This window comes from Lytechinus variegatus, chromosome 16, assembly GCF_018143015.1.
Source record: "Lytechinus variegatus isolate NC3 chromosome 16, Lvar_3.0, whole genome shotgun sequence".
Taxonomy (NCBI): Eukaryota; Metazoa; Echinodermata; class Echinoidea; order Temnopleuroida; family Toxopneustidae; genus Lytechinus; species Lytechinus variegatus.
Window position 1 is genome coordinate 1506931 of NC_054755.1, and position 27668 is coordinate 1534598.

At 35.0% G+C, this 27668-nt stretch overlaps 1 protein-coding gene across 1 annotated transcript; it reads right to left on the reverse strand.

Moving 5' to 3' along the window:
* Nucleotides 1-1128: 1128 nt before the first annotated feature.
* LOC121429731 (UV radiation resistance-associated protein-like) lies at nucleotides 1129-27658 on the reverse strand. Its single transcript, XM_041626929.1, has 14 exons — nucleotides 27451-27658; nucleotides 24277-24397; nucleotides 22339-22373; nucleotides 21484-21547; nucleotides 19451-19548; nucleotides 17427-17513; nucleotides 16297-16388; nucleotides 11852-11957; nucleotides 10559-10685; nucleotides 7267-7351; nucleotides 6270-6424; nucleotides 5023-5188; nucleotides 3572-3742; nucleotides 1129-2521 (listed from the first exon to the last, which is right to left on the reverse strand). Exons 1-14 carry the CDS (start codon nucleotides 27505-27507, stop codon nucleotides 1450-1452), a joined length of 2436 nt encoding a protein of 811 aa, XP_041482863.1. The 5' UTR covers nucleotides 27508-27658; the 3' UTR covers nucleotides 1129-1449.
* Nucleotides 27659-27668: the final 10 nt, after the last annotated feature.

The following is a 27668-nucleotide window of genomic DNA, read 5'->3' on the forward strand; positions in this document are numbered from 1 at the left end:
CTTGCCTCTTGTCATAATTTACTTACCCAGTTGCCAATTTGAAATGTACATAGTATTAGTGATCTCAATTTTAAAGCAGCTATAACTTTCTTATTGCTTGGCCGATTTCTTTCAAACTTTCACCATTCTCTCCAATTTATTTTTCTCCTTCACAACACAACATTTTAAGGCCAAGGCTGGATTCCCCTTTAAGTATGTAAGAGTCATACTTAACATGCTGAAGCATGTACCATATGCAACACACAATCTTATTGATTACAGTAATATGCAGTAGTGTGCGTCCTCCTCACATGATCCGACAAATAGAGTCATGTCTTTTATACCGCTCGCAACTAGGCATTTAAGCGTGACTCAAGTCATACTTGAATCTTTGTGAAGCACCCCTCACGGGCCTGTTGCAGAAAGAGTTGCGTTTAAACGCAAGTCGAGATATCAAGCGCAAGTCCCGAATACGCGTGCTTCATCGGCTGAAAATCAAGTTGCGCAAGATTTTCCAAGTTGCGTTTGATTGCAACTCTTTCGGCAATGAGTTCCTAGTTTTTTTTATTCAACACAATTTTTCTCCATTCTTATTTCACTACATTTACTGCCCAAACCATTATCATAGCATTCCACATTTTATCAGAGGAACCATTCATGGTGTTCAAAAACCAATAAAATTGTAGAATTATTGTACAAAATCTAGAATCACAATTTAACTCTGCAATGCCTTGGAAAACAACCTCATCTATCTTATCTGATTCATAAATGAGAGAGAATATATATATTAATTTCAGAATAAGTTGAAGTAAAAAAAATAGGATGAATAAAATGCTACATGCAGAGAAGTCAACTAAGTGAAAAATAAAATTACTGTGTCTGTGTTCTCTCTGGATAATTTTTTTCAAAGTGTTTTAATATTTATTTTGAATGCCATCTTGGTATCTTCCGTCTCTTAGTATTGTTGACAACCTCTCCCCTGAATTCTAATTCTTCATATGGGGCATTGCAAGAAACTAGCGATCAATTGCAAGTCTATTTTTGTTCCAAAAATCAAGCATATGCCATGCAATTAATTGCCAATTTGGGATTGATTGCTAATCTGCTCCATGAAACAAGTACATGAAGTGTAATCTGATTTGCTATAGTTAAAAGTGATCAATCAACTGAAGGATTGCAACAGAATATTTGCGATTGATTGCAATTATTTTCTTGCAACACCCCCATAATAAGTCATGGGGGAGGTTAAGGCATGGTGATTATTTTCAGTGCAGCATGACTTATTTTCCCCCATTTATCTTTTTTTGTGTGCAAATCTTTATGAAACAAAACATTTTCAATGCAAGCAATTCTGAGGTGATTTTTTTTTCTAATAATTTGATTTGATTACATAAAACAGGGCAAATTCCAAAACTAAGGTCACATCTAATGTTCAAATTTTTCATATCTAGGGATGCATGATGGCATATGTTAGCTTTCTGATGCACTCTTTGCCTTGGAAACAGAAATAGAGTTGTTCGGCTTGAAGCTAGCGAAGCTCCCCTGATTGGATAGCGCATCCGCTCTTGAGCTGATGTCATCAAAATGGAAGATCCTATCCACAGTCATGAAAGGCACTTCACCCCTAGACCCCTCATTGACTTCGGTTGTTTCTCTAGGATCAGTCTGGTGACCTTCGACGCGAGATTTGGTCGTTGATATACTGGAATGACTATCGTTTTTTGCACGTTGCCCTGGAATTAATGGAGGTGATGCGTTATTAGAGTTTGATTGATTATGAGATGGGCTTCTTAAAGGACTTTGTTGACTGCTGCCACCTCCTACTTGCTTACACTGTTCTTCCCCAGCTGTTGGTTGATCAGTTTGTGGGTCACTTAACGACATGTTGGCATTGCTCTTTGTAGGGCTAGTGGCTCCTGAGCCAGCACTTTGTACGGTATGCAAATCAACGCTGTCCTGCGAAAGAGCATCACCTGAACTGTAGTTTAGTTGGCTGATGCCGATTACTTCAGCTTGCACTCTTTGTCTTTCCTCGTCCTCTTCATCGCCATCACTGCTGGCTCCGTTGGTCATATGCTCCCCATCGGAATTCCTTCCGTTGAGAGAATCTTCACTTCCTGCCACCTCTCCACTGCTACGATCCGCTCCACCCTCATCACCTCCTGGTGATGCTTCATCTCCTTCTGTCACCACCACCCCACTATCTCGCAGCCCCCCTCCTCTGCGCTCTCCATTCGCACCCCTTTCATCTTGTGGAGCATCCCCTTGTGGGGTGGAGCCACTCGCCTCTTCAGTCCTCCCCTGCCGAGTTGCCTCGGAGATGTGGTACGGAGGAGGTGGACTGTTGGGAATGTTCTCTGCCAAGAGACCGGCCGGGACACCAGAAGCTGCCGATGAGTAGTTTGGAGGATTGGGAGACATGTATGGACCGGAGGCCTGGATTCCAATGCTGGCACGGGACCGGGGAGATCCGGCTGGAACTGGTTGAGAAGCAGCTCCAGGCGGCTGGGTATTGGCTCCACTTGATGTAGGAGGAAGAGAGCTGAAAGGAAAGGAAAAACAAATATCAATCATAAGATGAAATCATCAAAAGCATAGTCATCATGACCATTGTCCATTAGGACACACATCATTGAAAGGATTATATTGTGGGTGATTAGGTGGTTTACACACAAACACAGAACTGATACCAACTCAAATCTGATTTCCGAAAGAGTCTCCTGATAGAAACAGGTTAAGTCTGAATAAAAGTTACACTTGAACTGATGTTTGGCATGAACCACATCATAACTTTGGAAAGGGTGTGTGCTCCTCTGAGATGTTTTAAGTGTGCAGTTTGGTATTTGAAAATGACTTAATAATAATAATACACAGTTCTTGTATAGCGCATATCACAATTATGAATAGTGTCTCTATGTGCTTCCAAAGGACTTGCATATCATTACCCCGGCTGCAGCTCAAGCAGCTTTTACACGCTCAGCATTTCAAGAAATAAATTCCTGCCAGGTACCCATTCACCTCACCTGTGTTGAGTGCAGCACAATGTGGATAAAATGCAGAAGGAAATTACCATGGCTGGGATTCGAACCCACAACCCTCCGGAGACTTATCCACTGGGCCACAACGCTGCACACTTAAGACCACACTTTTCTTTTTGTTATCCCCAGTAGGTTCCCTTGTTTTTCAATGCTTTGAGACATGTGGGGTTCAATAAATTCACTTTATTCTTCTCATCATAGAAAAAAAAACATTGACTCACACTTAAGCAATGTATGATAGAGTATGTGGAGCTCATTGCAATCACTTTAGATATTGGGTGCCAGAAAGGGTACATCTTTACATTATCCACATACTCATTTGTAAAATCAATAATTCATTCAGAATAAAAGGTCAGAGACTGAGAAGGTGGAAACTTGAGAGCATTGCACAAAGATATTTCTACAGTGATGTCACTGACAGCTATTAGAAGCTACTGAAATCCTTGCATCTGATTGGCTGACAGCAGACTGGTCAATAAAAACCACTGACAGAACTCTTCATGAAACACTCCCGAAAAAACCCCACTTGAAATGAAATATCCAGTCAGACTTACACAGAAATGCCCCATTTGAGTTCTAGGAGGGTCTGTAGGTTAGGCAAGGTCAGACGAAGGTCAGAGGTCCCTAGTCCAAGGATGTACCTTAGCTGGGCAATGTTACGGTTCAGGAGATAGACGGCGTAGTTGAAATGAAACTTCTCCTTGCCTCGGGTATAGAGTGGAAAGCTAATAAGAGAGGAAGAGATAAGATGAAAAATAACAATTTAATTCAGCAAATTTTCTGGATTTCATAATACATGACTGACAACTACAGAGTGGTCTTTCATTTCAGGGTTCTGTAAAACAAAGCTTTGCATATGATAATATGACCGATTTTAAAGATAGTTTTTCTTTTTTTGTTAAATTACTTGCAAACCTCTGTTGACCAGTTTAAGAAGGCCATTAAATCCCATCTATTCTGCTAAGTGGACAATTAATTGCATGGACTAGACCGATCATTCCGAGGTGTAGAACAGTTGTTTTAGTGGCCAAAACAAATATGGAGTAGTGTGTGTGCAGCGCTTTGTAACCGAAAGGAAAAGGCGCTATATCAAATGACTTTTGGATTGGATTGTGTTTACAGATCCCTGGTTGCCATCACATTGATGCATGAAAGAAACTAGGCTTTAAACTACCATACGTAGTAGGAGATCTAGTAGAAGATTAAACAGCTTCTATATTGACCAAGTTGAATTAATTGAGTAACAGCTTCCAATTCCTGACATTTTTCACAAAGCAATGTCAACCATCCTCACACTGGTGATGTCTTCAAGATTTAGGACACAAGACTACAAACAGCCATACCCTCTCATCTTGCTTTATTTTTTTGTATGAAAAAAACCCCAACATTGTTGATAAGAGAATAAGAGAACAGCCGCTAAAGCAAGTGGAGAGGATGTAGGCGATGGATTCCCCGTCGTCACGCCCCTTCGACATTTGTAGCATCTATATACTGATAGTTCTGTACATTGCTGAACAAGATGTGTCAATAATAATTACAACACTAAACAGGTCTTTTGTTCATTAGCAAATAACACCTTGCAAGTATTATACATTAAAATGATCCCAATAGAAAGTCATAGCCTACCTTTTTTCTAAAAAGGAAACCGTAAGAACATTGACTGATGAAACAATCCCCCCCAAAAAAAAAGAGAGAAGAAATTAAAAAATGAATAAAAACAAATAATAATCATAAAAAAATAATATCAATTACTTTACATCGAACATTAATAGAGAGAATACTTTGTCCTCTACTACTGTTCAAAACCCCCCTTAAAATAGTTTTGATTCCACTTGACGTCATCTGCCCTATAGTTTACAAAATTACCCATCTCATCATCCTCACAGGGTTCTCTTGAAACCCCTATGGTAGCTTTGAAGCAGATGATAATAATAGAAATAAGAAATGTTGAATAAAAAGAAAAACAAAACTCTTGAAAGAATTGATATGAATTAATCATTCTTACTCTCTATCTTTATCTTGTAATGGCTCAGTGATGTGATCATGTATAGTAGATCTGGAACCGTTGTAATGGATCTGATAACGCAACGGAACTTGGAGTAACTTGGAGATCATTAGGATCAGATGGCTTGCGTGTCCTAACGCTGTTGATATCGTCATGTCATCTTTATCTGTAGAATGTGGAATAATATCAATACTGTCAAGATGGAAGACTTGAGCATAATTGCAGGGATACACAAGTATTTTTTTCACAAGTTTCAAAAATCCTAATCCTAAATCCTAATTACATTGAACAATAACAACATTTGTGTAAGTGTTATGAAATAGAGACATATAGAGATAAATAAATTACGATTTTTTTTAATAAACAAAAACATACTTTTTAAGGAAAAAACGTAATGCCGTATTTTGGTTGCAAAAATGTACTAAATGCGCCAAAAACGTACTGGTTGACAGGTCTGCAAGGGATGAATAACTTTGTTTCCTGGAATTGCCCAATAACTTATTCTGTTGAGCAAAGCTCTTTACAGATTAAGAAATTAAGAATGTAAATTACGGCATTTTCATATACTTGTTATCATTATGAAAAGTTGAATGCATTCAAAAGATTTAAAGGTCAAGTCCACCTCAGAAAAATGTTGATTTGAATCAATAGAGAAAAATCAGACAAGCACAATGCTGAAAATTTCATCAAAATCGGATGTAAAATAAGAAAGTTATGACATTTCAAACTTTCGCTTATTTTCAACAAAAGAGTCATATGAACGAGCCAGTTACATCCAAATGAGAGAGTCGATGATGTCACTCACTCACTATTTCTTTTGTTTTTTATTGTTTGAATTATACAATATTTCAATTTTTACGAATTTGACGATTAGGACCTCCTTGCCTGAAGCACAAAATACTAAACTACTGGAACTCCACGTGTTCAGGGCAAAATAAAACTTTGTTTCACAGGACAATGATGAGAAAATTAGAATATTTCATATAATAAAATACAAAAGAAATAGTGAGTGATGTCATCAACTCTTTCAGTAGGATGTAACTGGCTCGTTCATATAACTATTTTGTTGAAAATAAGCGAAACTATAAAATGCCATAACTTTCTTATTTTACATCCGATTTTGATGAAATTTTCAGTGTTATGCTTGATGAATTTTTCTCTTTTTATTCAAATCAGTTTTTGTTGGGTTGGACTTGTCATTTAAAATACATGTATGTAGAGCAGTCTACTGTCTTAGATGAACTTACTCATTTGTATGTTGCTCTCTGCATGTGGCAAGGGTGCTTTGCATATGGTGAACATACTGCTGGGTAATTGACGTATTGGGTATATATGAGAGAGTTCTTGGACGAGGGATGCTTTCCTAGCCGTATACATTGACACCACCTGAATGTTGATATCCCTGTAATGGATCAAAGAATTGCAATAGATTAAAATCACATTAAACCTAAGATTGAAGTTCAAAGGAAGTAGTTGCAGCAAACGATTATTTCATGAGAAAGTCCTTTAAAATCAAGGTTAATTGTCACTATATTATCACATACTATCTAGATCTGGTACATTAAAATAAACTTATCTTTGAGAAATTATGAAATCATAGCTCAAAACCAATAATTCTGATGATCACTAATACAGGAAAGCACATGTGGGACAGTGTATCAATATTGCTTAGAAAAATACCTGACATTTGATGGAATTCCCATGCTTATTTTGATAATTTCTCATGAAATATGCAATATTCTTCAAGAGGCAATTGGCACATATTTTTTTATTCATACATACAAACACTTGGGTGCTAATTTCATTGGATTCTGTTTGAATTCATCTTGAGATCGTTCATGTTATACACTTCAAATATTGAGGGGAATTACATTTTTCTAACAACTATACCATAAGCTTAGATATTTGGGTCCAAAAAATCCTCATCAGGGTATCACTCTCTCATATTTGTTTTTCGTAAATGGGTTGAAAAGATCCAAAGCCCCCCCCCAAAAAACTATATGATCGTAGAACATGTATTTTTTAATTGATTACATTGACTACAACGTACAATTAAACGTGAAAATCAAGCGTACGATTAATCGCTAGCCTTGGTGTTATGGACCCTCAACAATGAAACTTAGCGACTGATCATTGACCTGATTTCTACGATTGATCATACACAATAGTTAATGCAATCAATCATAGGAATCAGTCCAACAATTAATGATTAAGCTTTGTGTTACAGGGTCCTGAAATTCTTACCTTGTCTCTCTCATTTTTTTCATTTCCATCTGAAGCTCTTCATGACTGTGCTGTAGTTCTCCCCATCTTAACTTAGTGGTTTCAACTGTACAAAAAACACAAAATATGAAAGTAAACATGGACATGAAATAAAACAATTTGTACTACATTGGCCCGAATTCACAAAGATGGTTTTGAAAACCAACGGTTGTGTCCATGGTTTAAACAGATTTTCAGTATGAATTATTTTAGGGAAATATTTCAGTAGAAATTCTGGATTTTATGCGATCAGACATAATGGCCCGAATTCACAATGGTGGTTTTGAAAACCCACGGTTGGGTCCATGGTTTATGAAGAATTTCGGTGTAAATTATGCTTAATTTAGCACGTATCGGGCATGTGTATAAATCATGTCCAATGCTGATGCGCGCATTTGTCCCAGTGCGCCAAATTGACGCCTGTAACAATGGTTAGATATGCTATTTTATTCATGAGTCCACTGTTTGAAGAGTGGACTCATGAATAAAATAGCATATCTAACCATGGTAACAGGTGTCAATTTGGCGCACTGTGACAAATGCGCGCATCAGCATTGGACATGTTATATACCTGCGCTCAATACGCGCCAAATTAAGCATAACTAAAAGCAAAAGTCTGCATAAACCATGGACCCAACCGTGGGTTTTCAAAACCACCATTGTGAATTCAGGCCATTATGTCTGAGCACACAAAATTCAGAATTTCTACTGAAATATTTCTACAAAATATTATTTCATCTATTTATTGATTTGTTTATTTCTCTAATTTTCATGATTACTCCCCCGGGGGAGGGGGGGTATGATGGTTACATTTAGAGCCTTTGTTTGAAATATTTTCACAATGCTCTTTACAATTTAGTCCTCAAACGATACACGAGACTCAAAAGAAAAATGTCATAAAATGTGGCAGTGAATGCATTTTGCATGATCATGTCAGGGAGAGGGGCTAAAATCAGCCTTCCACAATCTTTTTTACAGCTGAATATAGTCAATTAGACTTGTTAATTTCTTCTAAAAAAAAAACCCAGTCATTTTCAAATGGTTAAAATTACAAGGCCCTACAAACAAGTTGAAATTCATAACATGGGGAAAATTTTTCATTTCCCTAATTAAGCTTTTTCGATATACCGGTATTAGTAATACCGTTCGGTATGAAAGTCATACCGGTATGGATACCGCCGTTGAAATTTCAATACCGAAATACCGTCATACCAAAAGTTGAAAATATCATACCGGTATTTTCTTCTGTATTGTCGTTTATGGGTATTTTTACAGTAAAATTAAGTCAAAACAATAAGTTCTTTGGCTCTCTCAACGTATTTAATGAAATCAGAATCCAATAATCTAACCTCGAAATGAATACATCGCCCCTTAACTACTGTCTGAGCTCCGTTAGCCGCTGCATAAGGCCTCGGCCCCACCGCTACTGATACTGGGGTGCATGTCGGCTCAGCTCCATGCACTCGAGTACTCGTGTACACAGCTACAGTAAACAACGAAGTCGACCGAGACGGAGAGCATTTCATGAAGAGTTTTTTTCAGTTGTTTCAACAACAGATTGCTTTCCGCCAATCACATGCGAGGGTTTGCTAGCTTGTAACATCCCTCTACACAAACAAAATCACTGACAAAACTCTTTTTGAAACACTCCCTAGCCTGCCTTTTGACCACGTGGTGTATTGTGGGCTTCGACAAACTATCAACCTTGGCTTGGGGCGTTGACAGACAAACCACAGGGATTAACAATTGTTTTTTCTTTATGCAAGTTTTTTTTTCTCGGACTGCTCTTAACTTGTATCAATGGGAATGACCACTGAGTTTTTTTTTTTTTTTTTTTTTTGGGGGGGTGCTGTGCATTGACAAACCACAGGGATTAACACTTTTTTTCTGGACTGCTCTTGACTTGTTTCAATTATGACAAGTTTACTTTTATACTATAAGCCTGCTACAAAAATCGTCTGACCCCCCCAACAAAAAAAAATAAATAGATACATTAATGAATAAATGAATTAAATATGAAAATAAAAAAAAAAAGAAAATGTTGATAACATTAACAGGAAAAAAATGTTACGCCATCCCTCTTTGTTTATTTTGATCTGTGAAGTGATCGTAAATGGAAGAAAGTGGCTGAGAATATTTGTGTGATTTGTGATGGGTGTTGTATCCGTTTTGTGCATGTGCTGTCATGAATAAAATAAAATAAACTATTGGATTGATTGTATGATGGTCTCGTGGGGTGATAAGAAGTTGATCAACTAAAATTTGGCATGTGTGAAAGATAAAATTGACAAAAAGAGGGGAAGATCGAGATTCAGAGAAGAGGAGGATGTAGATTGTTCGTGGTAAGAGAGGGTGGTTACGGGGAGAGAATGGGCCGATGGGAAAGAGAGAGTGAAGAATTAAGGGGCTGGGGAGATAAAGAAAAACAAAAGCAAGAAAAAATGAGTGAGAAAGAGGCAGCTGGGGGATAAGAAGTTTAGGGGGGGGTTACTTTTAGACAACGTGGAGATTCACAAGAGGGGGGGGTTCAACACAATGGACATTTATAAGAAAAGTTATGTACGAGACGTCAAAATTTGAGGTCAACAAACTTTGAACCTTCGACGAACACGTGTTGATGTGAGTGGTAAACAAAAGGGGCGAATCTGAATGTGAATGAGTGGGGCCAGATCGGTGAAGGGAAAATCACGCATATATCCTTGACAGTTTTAGCAGGGAATTTTGGTGCTTGGAAGTTAGGGCATGTTACACACGTTTAGCAAAGTAAGTAGCAGTGAGTTTGTGCGGTGTAGCATTTGGCAACTTGACTTATTGATTTCGTACCATGTGCTTGCTGAGATAATTTTGCACCCATGCACAGGTAATTCACAGCTCTCGTTGGGGAGAGAGCATGATCGTATAACTTTTGGTAAAGAAAGAGAAAGTTTTTGTCAATGAGAACGAACCATGCTGAGCATTCCTCAGCTGACCACAAGCATCCCCTCTTTATCCGAGGCCATATCAGGGCTAAATAAACATTGGACACTGTTTGCACAATAAATTGGGAATTTACTCGGTATTAGTCGGTATACCGGTATTGAAGCTATTAGTAATACCGGTATTGAAAATATCAATACCGAAAAAGCTTATCCCTAATGACAAATATGACAGAGATATATTGTACATACATGTATAGCACATCAAGTAATTTATAGCATTGAAGCCTATCAAACCAAAAAAAAATCCATGATATATTTTAATACTTAAGAGTACAATTTTCTTCTTCATATCTTACCTTTAGTTTGGAGTTGTTGTTTATGATGATCATAAACTTCCTTCTCTCTCTCTAGTCTTTTTCTCTGGTTTATTATTTCTTCTTTTAAAAGCATAAGTCTCAGTTCAATGGCCTCCTTCTCAGAACACTGCAATTCAAATATCAGAAGGTAGGGAAGTCTGGGGTTAGTTGGAACATGGGGTAAGTTGAAACATTGTAATTTTCTTTAAAGCCTGTAAAATAAATTTATGCAATACTGCCCTCAATTTATTGCTATTTATAATACAACAGTGTTGAATTATTATTGCAATAAATTGAGGGCAGTATTGCTTAAATTCATTTTACAGGAGTTAAAAATTTACAATGTTTTAACTTACCCCATGTTCCAACTAACCCCGGTCTCCCCTACTTATAACAGAGTAGTGATAGAAATAAAAGAGGACGTTTTCACTCTCAGTGCAACTGAAACAACTTGATTTATCATTCACCATTTTTGTCTTTAGGACAACAATTTTATTCAAATTCATCCCCAGAACTGCAACCACTACACAATATTCTGATAATGTACAAAATATTGTCTTATCAACACCTTTAAGCCCATCCAGCACACATTCATAATTTGTGATTCTAATACAGGAAGAGCGGTTCAACTTGCAGTGCAGCATAAGAAATATATTTTCCAGTGTATTACAGGGAATAATTTTCCTGGTATCGCACTGCACTTCGCTTCACATTTTTGATAGACTGCTATGCTTAAAGTCTTTGGTATAGCATATTGTTACGTACGAATGTACATTACTTACTTGAGAGCTTTTCTCTTATGAACAAAAATGCTATTCATATTTGAAAAGCAAAATTATTCCCTGGTATTATGCTTTTGCTTTGAAAGACAAGGGCCCGTATTCTGAAGTCGAGTTTAACTTAGACCATGGTCTAACTCTGTGCTAAAATTATGGGAAGCCAAAAGTGTCAACATTTTTATTAAGTTGTATGTTTCTTCTGTTTACTGCGCTCTTTTCTGATTCATCGATGGTGAAGACAATCATCTATTTATACTTCCAAGACAATTATGAATGATTTGAGAGCAAAATGAGCTGAAATATGGTATCTCTAGTACTGTTAGTGATTTATGTAACAATTGGCTGTCCATACTCAAATCACAACTTTGAACCTGAGTTTAAGTTAAACCCGACTTCAGAATACGGGTTACAGGGGTTTGTAACTCTTCTAGGAATGGACCCAAGGACTGACTAAAAAAATAGATCGTTTAAACGCACCTGTGACATGTTCTTAGGGAATTAACATCAAACTTACCAATCTTGTCTTTTTAGTTGTGTCACTCAATTTCTGAATGATGGAGGTCCTCACTTTGCCGACTGTCACTTCCGTCTGTTTTATTGCACGTTGTGTAGTGTGTAACCTTTTGAACACAAAACAAATGGAGTCTCAAATTACAATCTAAAAGGCAGGAGTATGATACCATAGAGATACCATGACAGAAACAAATTAACCATACCACAGAAACAAAGATATCAAATCTTGTTGGATCAAACAATACATGTACTACTTGCATACAGTGTAGTCTATGTTGAAAACTAGTGCCGGTCGCACAGAAACGTTGTTTGCCTAAAACAGAGCACTAACAATAAGCCCAGCCATGTCTTTCGGATTGTGAAGTCAAAAACATTCATTTAAATGTGTATATGTACTTGTAAGAAATGCGTTATTGTAACATTAGGCATCGCTGCCACATTACTGGTTGTAAACAGGGCCTCTATCAGCGCATTATTAGTGCAAACAATATTTCTGTGCAGGGAGTACACAACTTTAATACATGTATACAAAACTGCATCTAAAGTGGTGCTATTAAAGGGAATCCAATTGTGGAAAAGATAAATGGTGAAGAAATAAGAGATTTATGGCTGTTTAAAAGGGAGACCTCTAAGACATTACATGTACATGTACTTCTGAAATTAAAAAAAAAAAAGAAAAATGAAAGGATTGAGATGAGTGACTGAAATCTCCTCATATCATGTGTGTTCAAAGCAAAATGTAAATCAAAATTCTCACAACAGATTATTCTGGCAGTTCTACATTCAAACACTGCAAATGGCACATATTAAAAATAACTTCCCTTTGTCTGAATCTGTCGAAGTTGAATCATTTTGAACCACTAAGATATATTTGACTTTGATAGAAGCAAATAATAGTTTTGATAATCTGGTGTCAAAAGATTGATTTGGCATGGGAGATTATTTAACTTTAAGATCAACTTAAATGCAGACACTACTGTACATGTAATATTCTGGCAGGTAGGGGAGGGGGTTGTCTCTAAACACTATTCACTCAGCAAATGGCTCTGATGGACTGTAAAACAACTAATTATTCCCAAGGTCCCTGCTTATTCTTTAAGATGCACAAATCAATCTCATCAAATTTTGCTCTATCATAGCATGTACATGTAATTGTACAAATTTATATCATGCACAAGGAAGCAAAACAAAGCAGGCACACACATGAATGATTAAACAAGAAACACATTAGTCATGATCATTAGGAAGTGGAGACTTCATTCTATCAATCAGAGACAGTGATAATTATTAATTACCAATTAAAGTCCACTCAAATGCAGTATTTACTCAAAACCAAAGTCTAAAGGACACTTGAAATATATTATAATGAATACAATACCAGCAAACTGACACCTTGGACAAAACCAGGGCCACGTTGTACAAATGATCCGATCAATCGTAACTCTATGGAAATCCATCAGTGTCATAATTTTTTCTACAGGAAATCTGCAAAATGTCCTTTGTAATCAAAGGAGAACACCCTACATTGTCAAGAAATCAATGAATTTATGGATATGGATTCATGTATAGAATGAATTTTCTTTGAACAAACATGCATTTCATATGCTGACTTTGCTGGCTTTCCATAGTTACAACTGATTTGATCAATCGTATTTCTTTGTACATGTACAACAGGGCCCAGTTCCCTAAGGCTAGGAGTGTACATGTATACAAAACAGTACTAAGATTTATGGAGGTTTTTATGGTTTGTATAAAGAAGGAATGAATTCCTTTGAAGGTATATAATTTGTTGAAACTTGAATAAATACATCTACTTTAATAATGAACTTTAAATGTATATACATCAATTTAATTCTGCTTTGCAATTTCATAAAGAAAAACATTGACACACACATACAAGGTACATGTACCTAAAAACTCCAGCACCATGAAAAGAAAAAAAAAAATCAGCAAAAATAGGAGCAAGTCCTTATATACATGTAATACACATACCGGTATATAGCGGTACATGTATATACCGGTACATGTAAAAAAGCTAGATCCCCGGTTCAGATTGATAAAGAACTTACATGTTCATGTAGAATATGCTACATGTAGTTCTAAAATCAAAGATATTATACACAAAATATTTTGGCTCAAATAGTGCCATTCATGAAATTGTTCTGTGATGCTGTGTGTATAAAACTTCATTTAACAAGTGGAAAACCATCTAATCTCTTATATTTTATAACATAACTTTTATTTTACACTGTTTGAATTAAAGGGGAAGTTCACCCTGAAGAAAACTTTGTTGTAAAAATAGCAGAAAAAATACATGTAGTAAAAAATATTGGTGAAGGTTTGAGGAAAATCCGTTAAAAGAGTAAGAAAGTTATTAGAGTTCAAAGTTTTGGATTTGTGACGTCATAAACGAGCAGCTGCCTCATGTCTTATTTAATATAAAATGCATGAATTTCAAATTTTGTATGGTTCCTGATGACTTAATTTTGTTTTCTTTTCATGATCAGGTGTGAAATGATTTGTCTATTGACATACAAAAGGTACAGTGAAAGCTAATTTCCATTTTCTGAGAAAATGACATTTCATTGATTTTTTACCATTCGCTATGTAGGAATGCTGCTCGCATATGACGTCATAAATCAAATAATTGAAATTCTAATAACTTTTTAATTATTTGATGAATTTTTCTCAAACCTTCGGCAATATTTTTTATTATTTTTTCTGCTATTTTTACAATAAACTTTTTGTCAGGGTGAACTTCCCCTTTAAAGCACAGGCTGTAAACTATTCACACTGACAATTTAGAGCCTCATCTTTTTTAACATACATGTATACTAAATACAAATTAATAAATGAATATACATATATATATATATATATATATATAATAAATAAATAAATAAATGTTTCCATAGCAAGTAGGGTCAAATGCAGCATCTGAGCCTTGTACATGTATCACATAAAGTTAGGTTTTCTTTAATATATGAATGATGCTTGTGTTTTGACATTTTTAAAAAGATTGTGCACCCCCCTCCCCTCACTCTCTACATGTACCTTTCAATCTCTGTATTAAATAGGTTAAAATTAATCATTTCACCTTCAATATACATGTAAATGAAATAGGTAAATACATATGTGTTTAAAACTAAAATGGTTCAAATAAATGGTCTCATTTTTACATACTTTCATGTAAATTTGAAAGTGAAACCCAATGAAAGGATCATTTTGGACAATACTCGTGTTTGCAGTTTTAAATGACTTTTACCTTACATGAACAAGCATACACATGATCTGTTTCCTTCCTTTCTACAGATTCAATATCTATTTTCAATCTTTTATAATGTACCTAATAGAATGGAAATTATGCCAAAGGATTTAGCCACTACAGATAAGCTCTAACATTGGGAAAGGAAAATATCCAAATCACAGCAATATAAATAAACTAACAAAATAATGAAAAATGATACGAGGAGGAGGAGAAGGAGGAGAAAGAAGGAGGGGAGGAGGATGGTGATGAAGATGATGATAATAACGACATATCATGAAAATATAACCTAAAGATAAAAACAACACTAATACTTTATATTAATTAATAATAATCAACATGGTTTTGAAACTGCCAACGAGAATGGGAAAATATGTAAATAATCCCATAATGATGATATGCCTTTATAGGCTACTTACATCTTCTTGGAGGGGCAATTCCATAAAATATGTATGTCTGACCCCCCCCCCCCCCCCTATATGCGGGACCTTCATAAAATCTGGTTCTTATGACGGTCTGTAATGATCTAAAGGGACCATGAATTGGTCAGTTTATAAAGTGAAGTAAGACTCAAGAAAATTGGCGGGGGGGGGGGTGGCAGACGTATAAAATATGCTGATTAAAGGGGAAGTTCACCCTGACAAAAAGTTTATTGTAAAAATAGCAGAAAAAATATTTAAAAATATTGCCGAAGATTTGAGAAAAATTCATCAAATAATTAAAAAGTTATTGGAATTTCAATTATTTGATTTGTGACGTCATATGCGAGCAGCATTCCTACATAGCGAATGGTAAAAAATCAATGAAATGTTATTTTCTCAGAAAATTGAAAATGTTTTTTACTGTACCTTTTGTATATCAATAGACAAATCATTTCACACCCGATCATGAATAGAAAACAAAATCAAGTCATCAGGAACCATATGAAATTTGAAATTCATGCATTTCATATTACATAACACATGGGGCAGCTGCTCGTTTATGACGTCACAAATCCAAAACTTTGAACTCTAATAACTTTCTTACTCTTTAACGGATTTTCCTCAAACCTTCACCAATATTTTTTACTATTTTTTCTGCTATTTTTATAACAAAGTCTTCTTCAGGGTGAACTTCCCCTTTAATTTATGGAATTGCCTAGTTTTGAACCAAACAAGGAAAGACTATAAGATTAAACTCACCTTGCTAATGAGTATGAGTTGTATGTGAGAACAGCTGAACTTTGATCAACTTCTAAGAACTTGCAAAATCTAGCTTTATTTCTTGAAGACTCCTGTGCAAAACATGTAATATAAACAAATAAGTAATCTGAGTTATATTCAATCAGAAAAATAAATCTATATATAAATCAATTTGAAAAATAATGAACAAATAAGAATTCATTAAAAATGAGTCAACAAATTCATAAAAAACAAAACAAACTAATAAATATTTTTCTATAACTTAATTACTGTACATGATGAACATTTAACGGTACAAATTACTAATTAGTTAAAAATAGACAGATACAGGTAAACTTGTCCGAGTCAAGTCTTATTTTTACCTATCAGAAATTTTAATTACAAGAAATACTCTTGTTTTCAATAATCTGGATAATTCTGATCAACCTCAACTATGGGAATCAATGACTGTCATAATTATTCCTATTACATGAGGTTTACACATAAAAAACAATCACATGTGAGTACACATTTATCAAATATGCATATTATATTATGGCATTGCTAGATTTCCATAGATATGGTTGATTGGATCAATCTCAAATGTTTGTTATATGGGGCCCCAAGTCTCAAAATATGATTCAAATATGATGGTATATACATATGCAAGTTAACCTGTATCAACAAACTGTATAGAGAAAGAAAATCAAAGTAAAAAAATCAAAGTATAGGCAATTCAATAGTGTAACAACCACCCCCCCCCCAAATAATAATGAATTGACAAATAAATGAAAATGAAAATCCATAATTTATTGTTCGAAATAGACATGAAATGAAAAACTAGGAAAATTTGCTTTGCCCAATTGATCGTGAGCCCGGCAGCCACCGTGCAGCGCCAGATCGACGAGGCTCTATCCCTTCAATTTTTGAACGCCAAACAGGGTAGCAGCAACTCCCATCTTTTAACGTCTTTTGGTCTGACGCGGCCGGGGTTTGAACCCCCGACCTCCCGGTTGTGAGACGGATGCTCTACCAACTGAGCCTACACCCCGGTACAAAATAAATAAATAACAAATAATAATAATAACTGAATAAATAAAATAAATAAACAAATATAATGGGAAAAGTAAATAAATAAAGCAAAGTCTCACCTGTAAGTTATCTGCTGAACTATAGAAGCCATCAAACATCCCAAAGATAATTGAATTAGGCTGGTACTTAACACCATCCTTATGAATCTGTGATTGAAATATATTCATTCAATCAAATTCAATTAAAAATTTGTGACAAAAAAGATTTCCTAAGACATTTCTGGCAAGCAACCAGTAAATAACTCCTGAAAAAAAAGAAATTAAAAAAAAATCTCAGACAGTGTAGGATTTGAACCTGTAAGTCACCCATTGCTTATTGGGTAGGAACTCTAACACCAGACCATAAGACAAGTACATCAGCTCCTTTGATTTAAAGGTCAAGTCCACTACAGAAAAATGTTGATTTGAATCAATAGAGAAAACTCAGACAAGCACAATGCTAAAAATTTCATCAAAATCAGATGTAAAATAAGAAAGTTATGACATTTCAAAGTTTCACTTATTTTTAACAGAATAGTTATATGAATAAGCCAGTTACATCCAAATGAGAGAGTCGATGATGTCACTCACTCACAATTTCTTTTGTTGTTTATGGTTTGAATTATACAATATTTCAATTTTTACAATTTGACAATAAGGACCTCCTTGCCTAAAGCACAAAATGTTAAAATAATGGAATTCCACTTGCTCAGGGAGGAATGAAACTTCATTTCACATGACAATGATGAGAAAATGAAAATATTTCATATTTCATATAATAAAATACAAAAGAATTAGTGAGTGATGTCATCAGTTCCTCATTTGCACACCAACCAAGATGTGCATATATACATGTAACTGTTTTGTGAAATGAAGCAAAACTTTAAATGCCATAAGTTTCTTATTTTACATCCGATTTTGATGAAATTTTCAGTGTTATGCTTGTTGAATTTTTCTCTCTCAAGTTTTTGTTGGGGTGGACTTGTCCTTTAACCCTAAATAGACTGAGATATTTTGACAGCTAAGAAGAGGGCAGGGGGAGGGGGCTGATTCAGCCCCCTTTATGATCTTGGCCATCGATTGCACGATCATGACGAAAATTGGCACGCACGTTACCCATGGCATAATCTATAAAAGTATAAGAGAAAATTCTGCAAAAAATCACACAACTAAGTAATTATGCTAATTTATGCATAAAATCAAAAGTTTGCTCTAAAATAATTAACTGAATAATGCCCCTAAAATGGTAATTTTTAGTTCACAGACACTTTATAGGAAGCTTATCAAATGTAACTTGAAAATTTAAACATTATGTTTATTTTCTCAGGTACGGTATTTTATTGTTTTCTAAATTCATTTGGTTTCTTTTTTTAGACGTTTTGTTTTTTTTCAATGGAATTTGTAGGGGACTCTATTTTGACCATAAAAAAGATGAATTTAATTGATTTTAATCAGTAAAAAGAAAAATAATACATTTATGAATTCTGGCTAAAAATATCATTCGCATTGGATTTTTACACGAATTCATGTTTCTAAGCAATTTTCCAGCAAGCCTTAATCTTGGATTATATTCTGGTATCAAATGCATTTTCACGCCTAAACACACAAAAAAAATTATTGCCTTTGCATGTCGAAAATGTACACATCGATGTCAGAAATCGATCTTTCGGATTCAAGGATGAATGAAATATTCTTGCATTTTCAGCAAAATAAGGAAAAGTTACATGCTCCATCCCATACCAGTTGACTATATTTTCCCGTTTACAACAAGCTGATAAAACAATATTTCACAGTAAGCATAATGGGTGATTTCAAGTTCGGTGTTGACCTTTTGGTGTTGGTGTTAGGTCAATTTTTATTCGATTATAACACCAAGCATAAAATGAAGATGGTCCTGAAAAGTCACCCACTAGTTGTCTAGATGTCAATAATGTGATCTGGAACAGTTTCACAAATTCTGAGTAAGTTTTGGAGCAAGGGGAAGCAATCAAAATTTCAACACCAACACCAACGCCAACACCGGATTTGAAAACACCCAATGACTAGGGCCCACGCTTTGAACCTATTCACATAATACACCAAAGGGAAATGAAAAATAATATTACCTTGGTACCTATGAATGAAAGTCCCTTGAGATCAACCTTCCATTCAATGATGAGTTTGAAATCACTGTCATGTCCGCCCCATACTTTCACATAAAATGCTGAAAAAAGGCTAAGGAAAATGTCGTTCTTTGTTTTACTCATAGCAATAAAATAGGAACAACCAAGCAATAAATTAAAGTCGGTTAATATTAAGCCATTTCCCTACTTTCACTCTCAACTTCAATAAATCAAATATTGAAGAAAAAAAATACACTCCATCGGTAAGTTACAAACGATGATTATCGATACTAAAAATCCATTACTGTACAGCACTCTGACTTGGCAGACTTTCTATGGGCTTTCAAATGGCTAATTTTAGCACCCTAGCATCAGATCAGGCAGCCAATGATATACTGGTATACATATCGCAACTAGATCTTTAAAGAAGTTTACAGATATCCATGTCATGGATAAAAGTTTTAAAATCTTCTGATCATGGAATTGACAGTTCCAGTTGAACTTGGAATAGATAAAGCACACCAATATAAAGTCGGATAAATATTCGTCCCTTGACACAGACATTCCGGATTTATCTATACCCCTCGGCAAGCCTCGGGTATAATAAATGAAAAGTTACCCCCGAAAAAAGCTATTATTTTATATCTCTTCGTTACCCATAGTTTTTGCTATATCCTCGAAAGACATATACTTGAATATTAATGATGACGATAATAAAGACCATGCATAATACCAATGAAAGTTATTGCTATTGTGTATTTATAAACAGTTATCTGCTTGTTCATATTCTATTCATTGTGACTATAGAATATAAAAATTTATTGAGATTAATTGCAATCAAAATCTTTGCTATGTGTATGATATGTTATTCTGTTCTCTATTCTATCTTGTATTATGTTCTATATTGAATGTCCTGCCTCGGCAGTAATACCCCAGGACCAGGGATATTCTTACTTCCTCTGTTCATTACATTTGTAAATTACTTTAATATGTAAATGTATTTCATATATCTTCTGATCCTTTATAAATATTTAAATAGAGTGATACAAAATGAATTACCCCGGTCATCAAAACTTGGCTTGCCCACCCATTCTTCACTCCCTGGGGAGCAATCCAGCAAAAGTTTCAAACTCAATTGTTAGGTATGTACATGTAGTGTATTGAAAGAAAATATTCCACTCATAATGCACTAATAATGTGTATCATACGGGGGGGGGGGGGGGTTGCCATGATTATCGGATTAATGGGGAAAAAGTTTTAAAACTTATAGTTAGGAACATGGGGGCTCAGGGCGACTTGGACCCCGAAATAAAAGAGCCAAAGAAAGTCAACACTACAAAAAACAACCCTTTTCCAATGTTGCAGATTTAGTTTGATATGAAAAGAAGCCCCACCCCCCATAGACAATAATTTTTGGCCTGGTATTGACAGACTAATGTAAAAGGCATACATGTCTGTATGCATTATCTGCCTTCCTTTCTAAACACGAGAAAAGGAAACAAAATATTCTGGGGCTTGGTGGATTTGACAGTGTTAAACATCTAATATAATCTATTGAATACAATCGTTGAACTTTTGATTTATAATGCTAACTTTTACTGTAAAAGTGACATTCATACATTTTATATTTTGTGGCCATTTTTTTCAGATTTCATCATTTCAGATTCATTAATTTGTTGTCCTCAGTGGAAATTCACTCTGTTGGGATTACAAAATAAATCAAATTAAATTCATTTATTTCACATCTCTAAAAAACAAAACAAGATACAATACATCAAGATCAATATATTATTTACAAAGTTATACTGCACAATTCAATTAATATACATTTATGCACACCACAGATGTCATTATTTCAGTCATGATATTGTTACATTATTATATCATTATATTATGTTTAAGATAACTGTAACCCATGTGCAGTATATACTTCAATGTTTCTGACAATCTCATTTTCAAAGCATTGTGATGACTGAAAAACACAAAAAAACCATGTACATGTAGATTGAAAAATAGATGCTGTCTCAAAAGGATACCAGATAAAGATGTATTGACCTCAGGACATGACCTACAGAGGTCAAAGCTACGCCATGTTGGATTCTAAAAAAAAGGTATGACATTTCAAGATTGTTAGGAATTAAGGCTAATGTATCATTCAACAGTAGTGCTAAGATACTCCAACAGTTACCGGTATATTTTTTTACCAGAGTGTTATGAAATATATATGAACATGCACAGTAAAATTGATATACTTGCTTCTATGCGAATATGCAGTTAAATCTTTACACAATTCTCACAGTACACTTGCTGTGCTATTGTTGTTTAGCAAAAAAGGTTAGACATCAGTGCAGTTTTAAGATTAAATCTTAAACTTACCAACCTAAACATATATTATGCTTGGTGTTATTTATTACACTTTACTGTGTCAACAGATGTAGATCTGATCTCTCTATTACAGAGTCCAGGGCGCCGTAACACAAAGGTTAGCGATTAATCGTTAAATGAAATGACTAATCAAGATCCTCGTTGCATGCGCATTTTGCTAAGTAGACCGACTATGAACCAATCAGAATTGTTCTTTGAAATAAGCGATCAATATCTAACCTTTGTGTTATGGGACCCTGAATACAGTAATCTGTAACAAATGTCCAATAGTGCACTTCTTGAACCACGGGTGGACACTACCGTAGTCCATCCACTACATGTACATTCTGTTTTCAAATCCCAATTCCTTTCATTTTCAAAAGTGTAACTGATTTTATAATAATCCCAATGCCCAGAGGAATTCAATTAATGTTCTTTTCTAGCAAGATTTCACTGGTCACATAGTTTTTAAAACATGTAGTCCGTGTGATCATCTTTTTGGAAGCAAAAAGTCATTGATAACTTACCAATGAATCCTGGATCTTTTCACTTGTATAAAAGGCTGTGAAAACAATCAAAACAAATATTTTATACTTATTTAAAAAAAAAATAAGCCTAGTACATGAAATGAAAGTGATCAGTGATGTGTGTGAAAAACCCAGGGAAGTAAATTTCAAAGTGAAAAAAAAGAAAATTAGGGAATACACACAAATCAATGCAATCAATAGAACCATCACATTACTTATAATTTTATTAGTAGGAAAACTATAAATTACAAGCTCTGCTTTTTAATAGTTTGCCCTTCATACCCTTATCTTATTGATATATCTGTCTCCAATCTGAACCTTTGTCTTATATATTATGAATAATGGTGATGTATTTATTCTTTTATCATTAATGATTTACTGTCTTTTGATGGATGTTTCATGGTATATGAAATATGAAAATAAACCAAACTAAAAACTGAATGAGTGAAGCAGTAATTAATTTGAGAAGGATGGGGACACGGAAGAAATTTTTAATTCATCTCCAAAAGACCACTTCCTTGTTATTTCACAAATGCACACAAGAGGCAACTCAAACAAGTTCATTTTGATAGAATATCTTGAAAAATTCCCAACTTCCTGAAAATCTCCATGTCCTGACCTCCTTCATTATAAATTTATAACAAGGTTTTCTGTTCCCTTCTTCCCCTTTGAACAACTTTCATTTCAAAACAAAGGTGATTAAAAAAAAAACATGTTCAAAATCTTTGATCTGAATTGATAACAAGTTTCAGGGCATTACTCATTAAACATACATAGTAGAGCGGAATGAAAAATACTATTTGAAAAGCACTGAAAACACAGCATAAACAGAACACCCCAACCATTTACATGACAGCGGGCAAATACTGCACAACTTTCATGACTTTCAAACAAGGGAGGTGGGCACACATACATGTACTGGTAGTGCAAAATGACCAGAAAATTTATTTGAATTTTTAATATTCTTTTTTTTGTGCAAATTTTGTGTCTCATTATTTTCCCATTTAACTTTTAAGAACTAAATTAAAGGAGTTGCAACAACATGAAAAAGTCTTTTAAAAAAAATAATTAAACAATGGTAGATCTAGATCTGTTTTATTATAAATCTACAGTAATTCTGTGAAATCATTTGGCACATGCATTTTTTCCATTCATTAAAGGTCAAGTCCACCTCAGAAAAATGTTGATTTGAATCAATAAAGAAAAATCAGACAAGCACAATGCTGAAAATTTCATCAAAATCGGATGTAAAATAAGAAAGTTATGACATTTCAAAGTTTCACTTATTTTTAACAAAATAGTTATATGAACAAGCCAGTTACATCCAAATGAGAGAGTTGATGATGTTACTCACTATTTCTTTTGTTTTTTTTATTGTTTGAATTATACAATATTTCAATTTTTACGAATTTGACGATTGGGACCTCCTTGCCTGAAGCACAAAATGTTAAAATAATGGAATTCCACGTGTTCAGGGAGGAATGAAACTTCATTTCACATGGCAAAGACGAGAAAATCAAAATATTTCATATTTCAAACAATAAAAAACAAAAGCAATAGTGAGTGAATGACATCATCGACTCTCTCATTTGGATGTAGCTGGCTCGTTCATATAACTGTTTTTGTGAAATGAAGCGAAACTTTGAAATGTCATAACTTTCTTATTTTACATCGGATTTTGATGACATTTTCAGTGTTATGCTTGTTGAATTTTTCTCTTTTTATTCAAATCAAGTTTTGTTGGGATGAACTTGTCATTTAACACTTTGGGATCACTTCATTGGATTTTCCTCGAACTCATTTTCAGATCCTTACCCCAACTGGCATTTTAATAATTAGTGACAGGCCTTCTAGCGAGGATAGGATTGCTCCCTGGATCCTGTGGTACTGCTCCTGGCTTTAAAGGGGGGGGGGCAACAATACCTGTGTTTTAATTACCTTCAGTACTTCTATTAGAATGGAGAGTGAAGTAGGTTTCCATGAGAGATTCGGTTCCCCATTTTGACTTCTCACGGCTGATGTTCCTAGCTGAGAGACTTCTTAAATGACGCAATCTCCGCTGGAATAAAAGGATACAAAATAAGATCAATATCAAGTTAAAGGTACACAAGACATTTTCTTGGATCAAAATTTTCTATTTCTGGTTCATAAGCTTTAACTTTTGATTTCACTTGTAAATGACAATAGAATGCGTAGCATGTACATATTTGTGGCTCTCACAAAGTGGTTCTCATTGTGACAAAATAATAATTCAATATTTAGACAGTGCCTATCAAAATGCATTACAAAGCAGCTGACACTTAAAAAGTTCATTAAAATATCCCTTTTGTAACCCAAAATACTAATTTTCAAACAGTTGCAATTAATTTTTTTATTATAGTAACTTGGGGATCATCTTGTATTCACCAGAGCACTCAAAAACACAGATTTTGGCATATTTTTTGTATGCCCTCTAATGATGGAAAGTAAAATTGCAAGAAAATTGTCATTTTTCAATCTCTATTTTTGATTTAGAAAAAACAATGAAAAGAATTCAATTAAAGGTCAAGTCCACCTCAGAAAAATGTTGATTTGAATCAATAGAGAAAAATCAGACAAGCACAATGCTGAAAATTTCATCAAAATCGGATGTAAAATAAGTTAAGACATTTCAAAGTTTCGCTAAATTTTCAACAAAATAGTTATATGAACGAGCCAGTTACATCCAAATTAGAGAGTCAATGTCACTCACTATTTCTTTTGTTTTTCATTGTTTGAATTATACAATATTTCAATTTTTACGAATTTGACGATTAGGACCTCCTTGCCTGAAGCACAAAATGATAAAATAATGGAATTCCACGTGTTCAGGGAGGAATGAAACTTCATTTCACATGACAATGACGAGAAAATAACAATATTTCATATAATAAAATACAAAAGAAATAGTGAGTGAGTGATGTCATCAACTCTCTCATTTGGATGTAACTGGCTCGTTCATATAACTATTTTGTTGAAAATTAGCACAACTTTAAAATGCCATAACTTTCTTATTTTACATCCGATTTTGATGAAATTTTCAGTGTTATGCTTGTTGAATTTTTCTCTTTTTATTCAAATCAAGGTTTTTTGGGGGGTGGACTTGTCCTTTAAAGGGGCTTTCACAATTGCTCTTGCACACACTCGCAACGGTTCTACGCAGTCGCATCACCAATTGTGAAAGGGGCTTAAGAGCCAAGTTACATGATGAATAGTTATGGAAACTGAGTATCAAAAAATCACGCATTTGTCCCGTCTAGTTCACAAAAGAAAAATAAGCTAAACTGCCAACCTCATTTCCCTAAACAGGGAGTAGTACAGAGAACAAGGTTATAATATATGAATTCATAACCTTGGTTGTTCCATGAATGAGTGCATTGAATCCGGGACACCCCGACTCGCTTCCCTGGACAACTCGACCTGGTTGAGTTGTCCAGGGTTTGCTCTGGATCGGACAAATTGAATTCTTCAAAATTTCATGAAATTAATTTCTACCTTTGCTTTAGTGGCTGTCAGTTTGCTGTCAGCTTGTAACAGATACTCTTATTTTTCGATAAAATACATATGAAACGTATCTCTTTCATGTCCTCAATGAATAAATTATATTTAACCTTCAAATGCAATGTACTGGATGGATGGATTACATCATACTGCATTTTGGTGCTGATCTCCGATAAAAGCGACTGAAGTAGTATGGTAGTGGATCGTATTACCGAACACTTTTCATGAATTTGATCATATCAAACACATTATTCCAATAAAATTCACCAAACTTTCACCATAAATACACAAATACCTACAAAATATAAACATGCAGAAATTTTGCCGAAATTGTTTTTCATTTTTACGACATCAGCTTCCAATCGGACCCCTCTTCGCAAGTGAAATATTTTGGTCACTTGAAAAGGTATCGTATTACCGAACGTGTGTTTTATATGGGAAAAATTGGGAAAACAACAAAGTCACTGATGAGCTATTTTGACCATATTTTATTGTTTTGAGGATATAAAGACTTCGAAATTGTGTTTTTGATAATTTTTCATCATTTTTCTATTTAAGTTCCCTTTGGAAGGAAGTTGCAAAGATTTGAGCGTATTTGATTATTTTCTGACGCATATGATGCGCGCGTTCGGTAATACAAGGCCGGTCGGTAATACAATCACTCACTATACCTAGTTTGAAGAACAAGAAGTGGCGGAATGAGCCAAAAATTTTGAGGGGGCTTGATATGGCATATCAACATTTTTATTACAAAAATCCAAGTTTGTGATAGATTTTTATCTATATTTCACGGGTCGCGCCGATCACATGCAATGTTTTGAAATGGGCCGTAATACATGTGAGAAAATTGATACTGGCCCAAAATCACAAATTTTGAGGATAACCGGAGGATGGACACGGAGTGAAATACAGGTGTAACGTTAGAGTAAGTTATTAAGTTATTCATCTTTCTTGTTGTATCGTTTTTCTTTAATTTTTACAATAAACATGATTTCCATCCCACCTTTGTGATTGTTGTTGTTGTTCGTTTAGGGCCTGTTTCACGCCCTAGAAGTCTCCTCGGTAGACACTGGTGTTAGGAACTCAAAGGTGGAAAAAACTGCTAGGTAATTGTTTTGTTGGCGAGTTTTGTGACTCGGAATATCCGATCGAGTTCAACATCCCAAAGTTTGGATAGGTGGAGCGTTGTGTCGCGGAAGTGGAGTGGAGCCTGCACGTGCACGAACTTCGCCCGAAGTACGGGTCGGGTTCTCAAGAGTCAAGACTCAACCAGGGCCCTTTTGTGCAATCGGCCCCTATGTCATCCACTCGGACTCACATCCGATCATTTTCAATGGGCATACATACACTGATTATACAGTGAGTTTTCAAGCGCCCAAATAACTTCATAAGGTACATTACAAATATGGGTAAGAAACCTGCCATAAAACCGCACTAGCGCAGTATACATATCGTCGGAATCGGCAATTAAAGTGCAGTGCGGGCCGCGGCCGGGGCACTTGCAATCACACACACACACTGACACAGACGGTCCAGCCACAGCAGCTCAGCCTCGGCTCAGTCCGATTCAATCAAAAAAAAAATTAAACATACTTGCTGGGATATTAGTCCAATGTGTCTCAGTCTCCTGCTTGTCTCAGCTGAAGACATGCCTACATCTCAAAACAGGCCGCTCATAAAATTAAAAGTTTCCTCCAAAAATAAACTACGTGGAAAATTCAGACATTTTATAGTGACATCCTCCGAGTCCAACTCCGTCTCCGATCCCGAGCCTATATTTTGAGGGAGAGGTTACTGAAGTTGTCGACAAT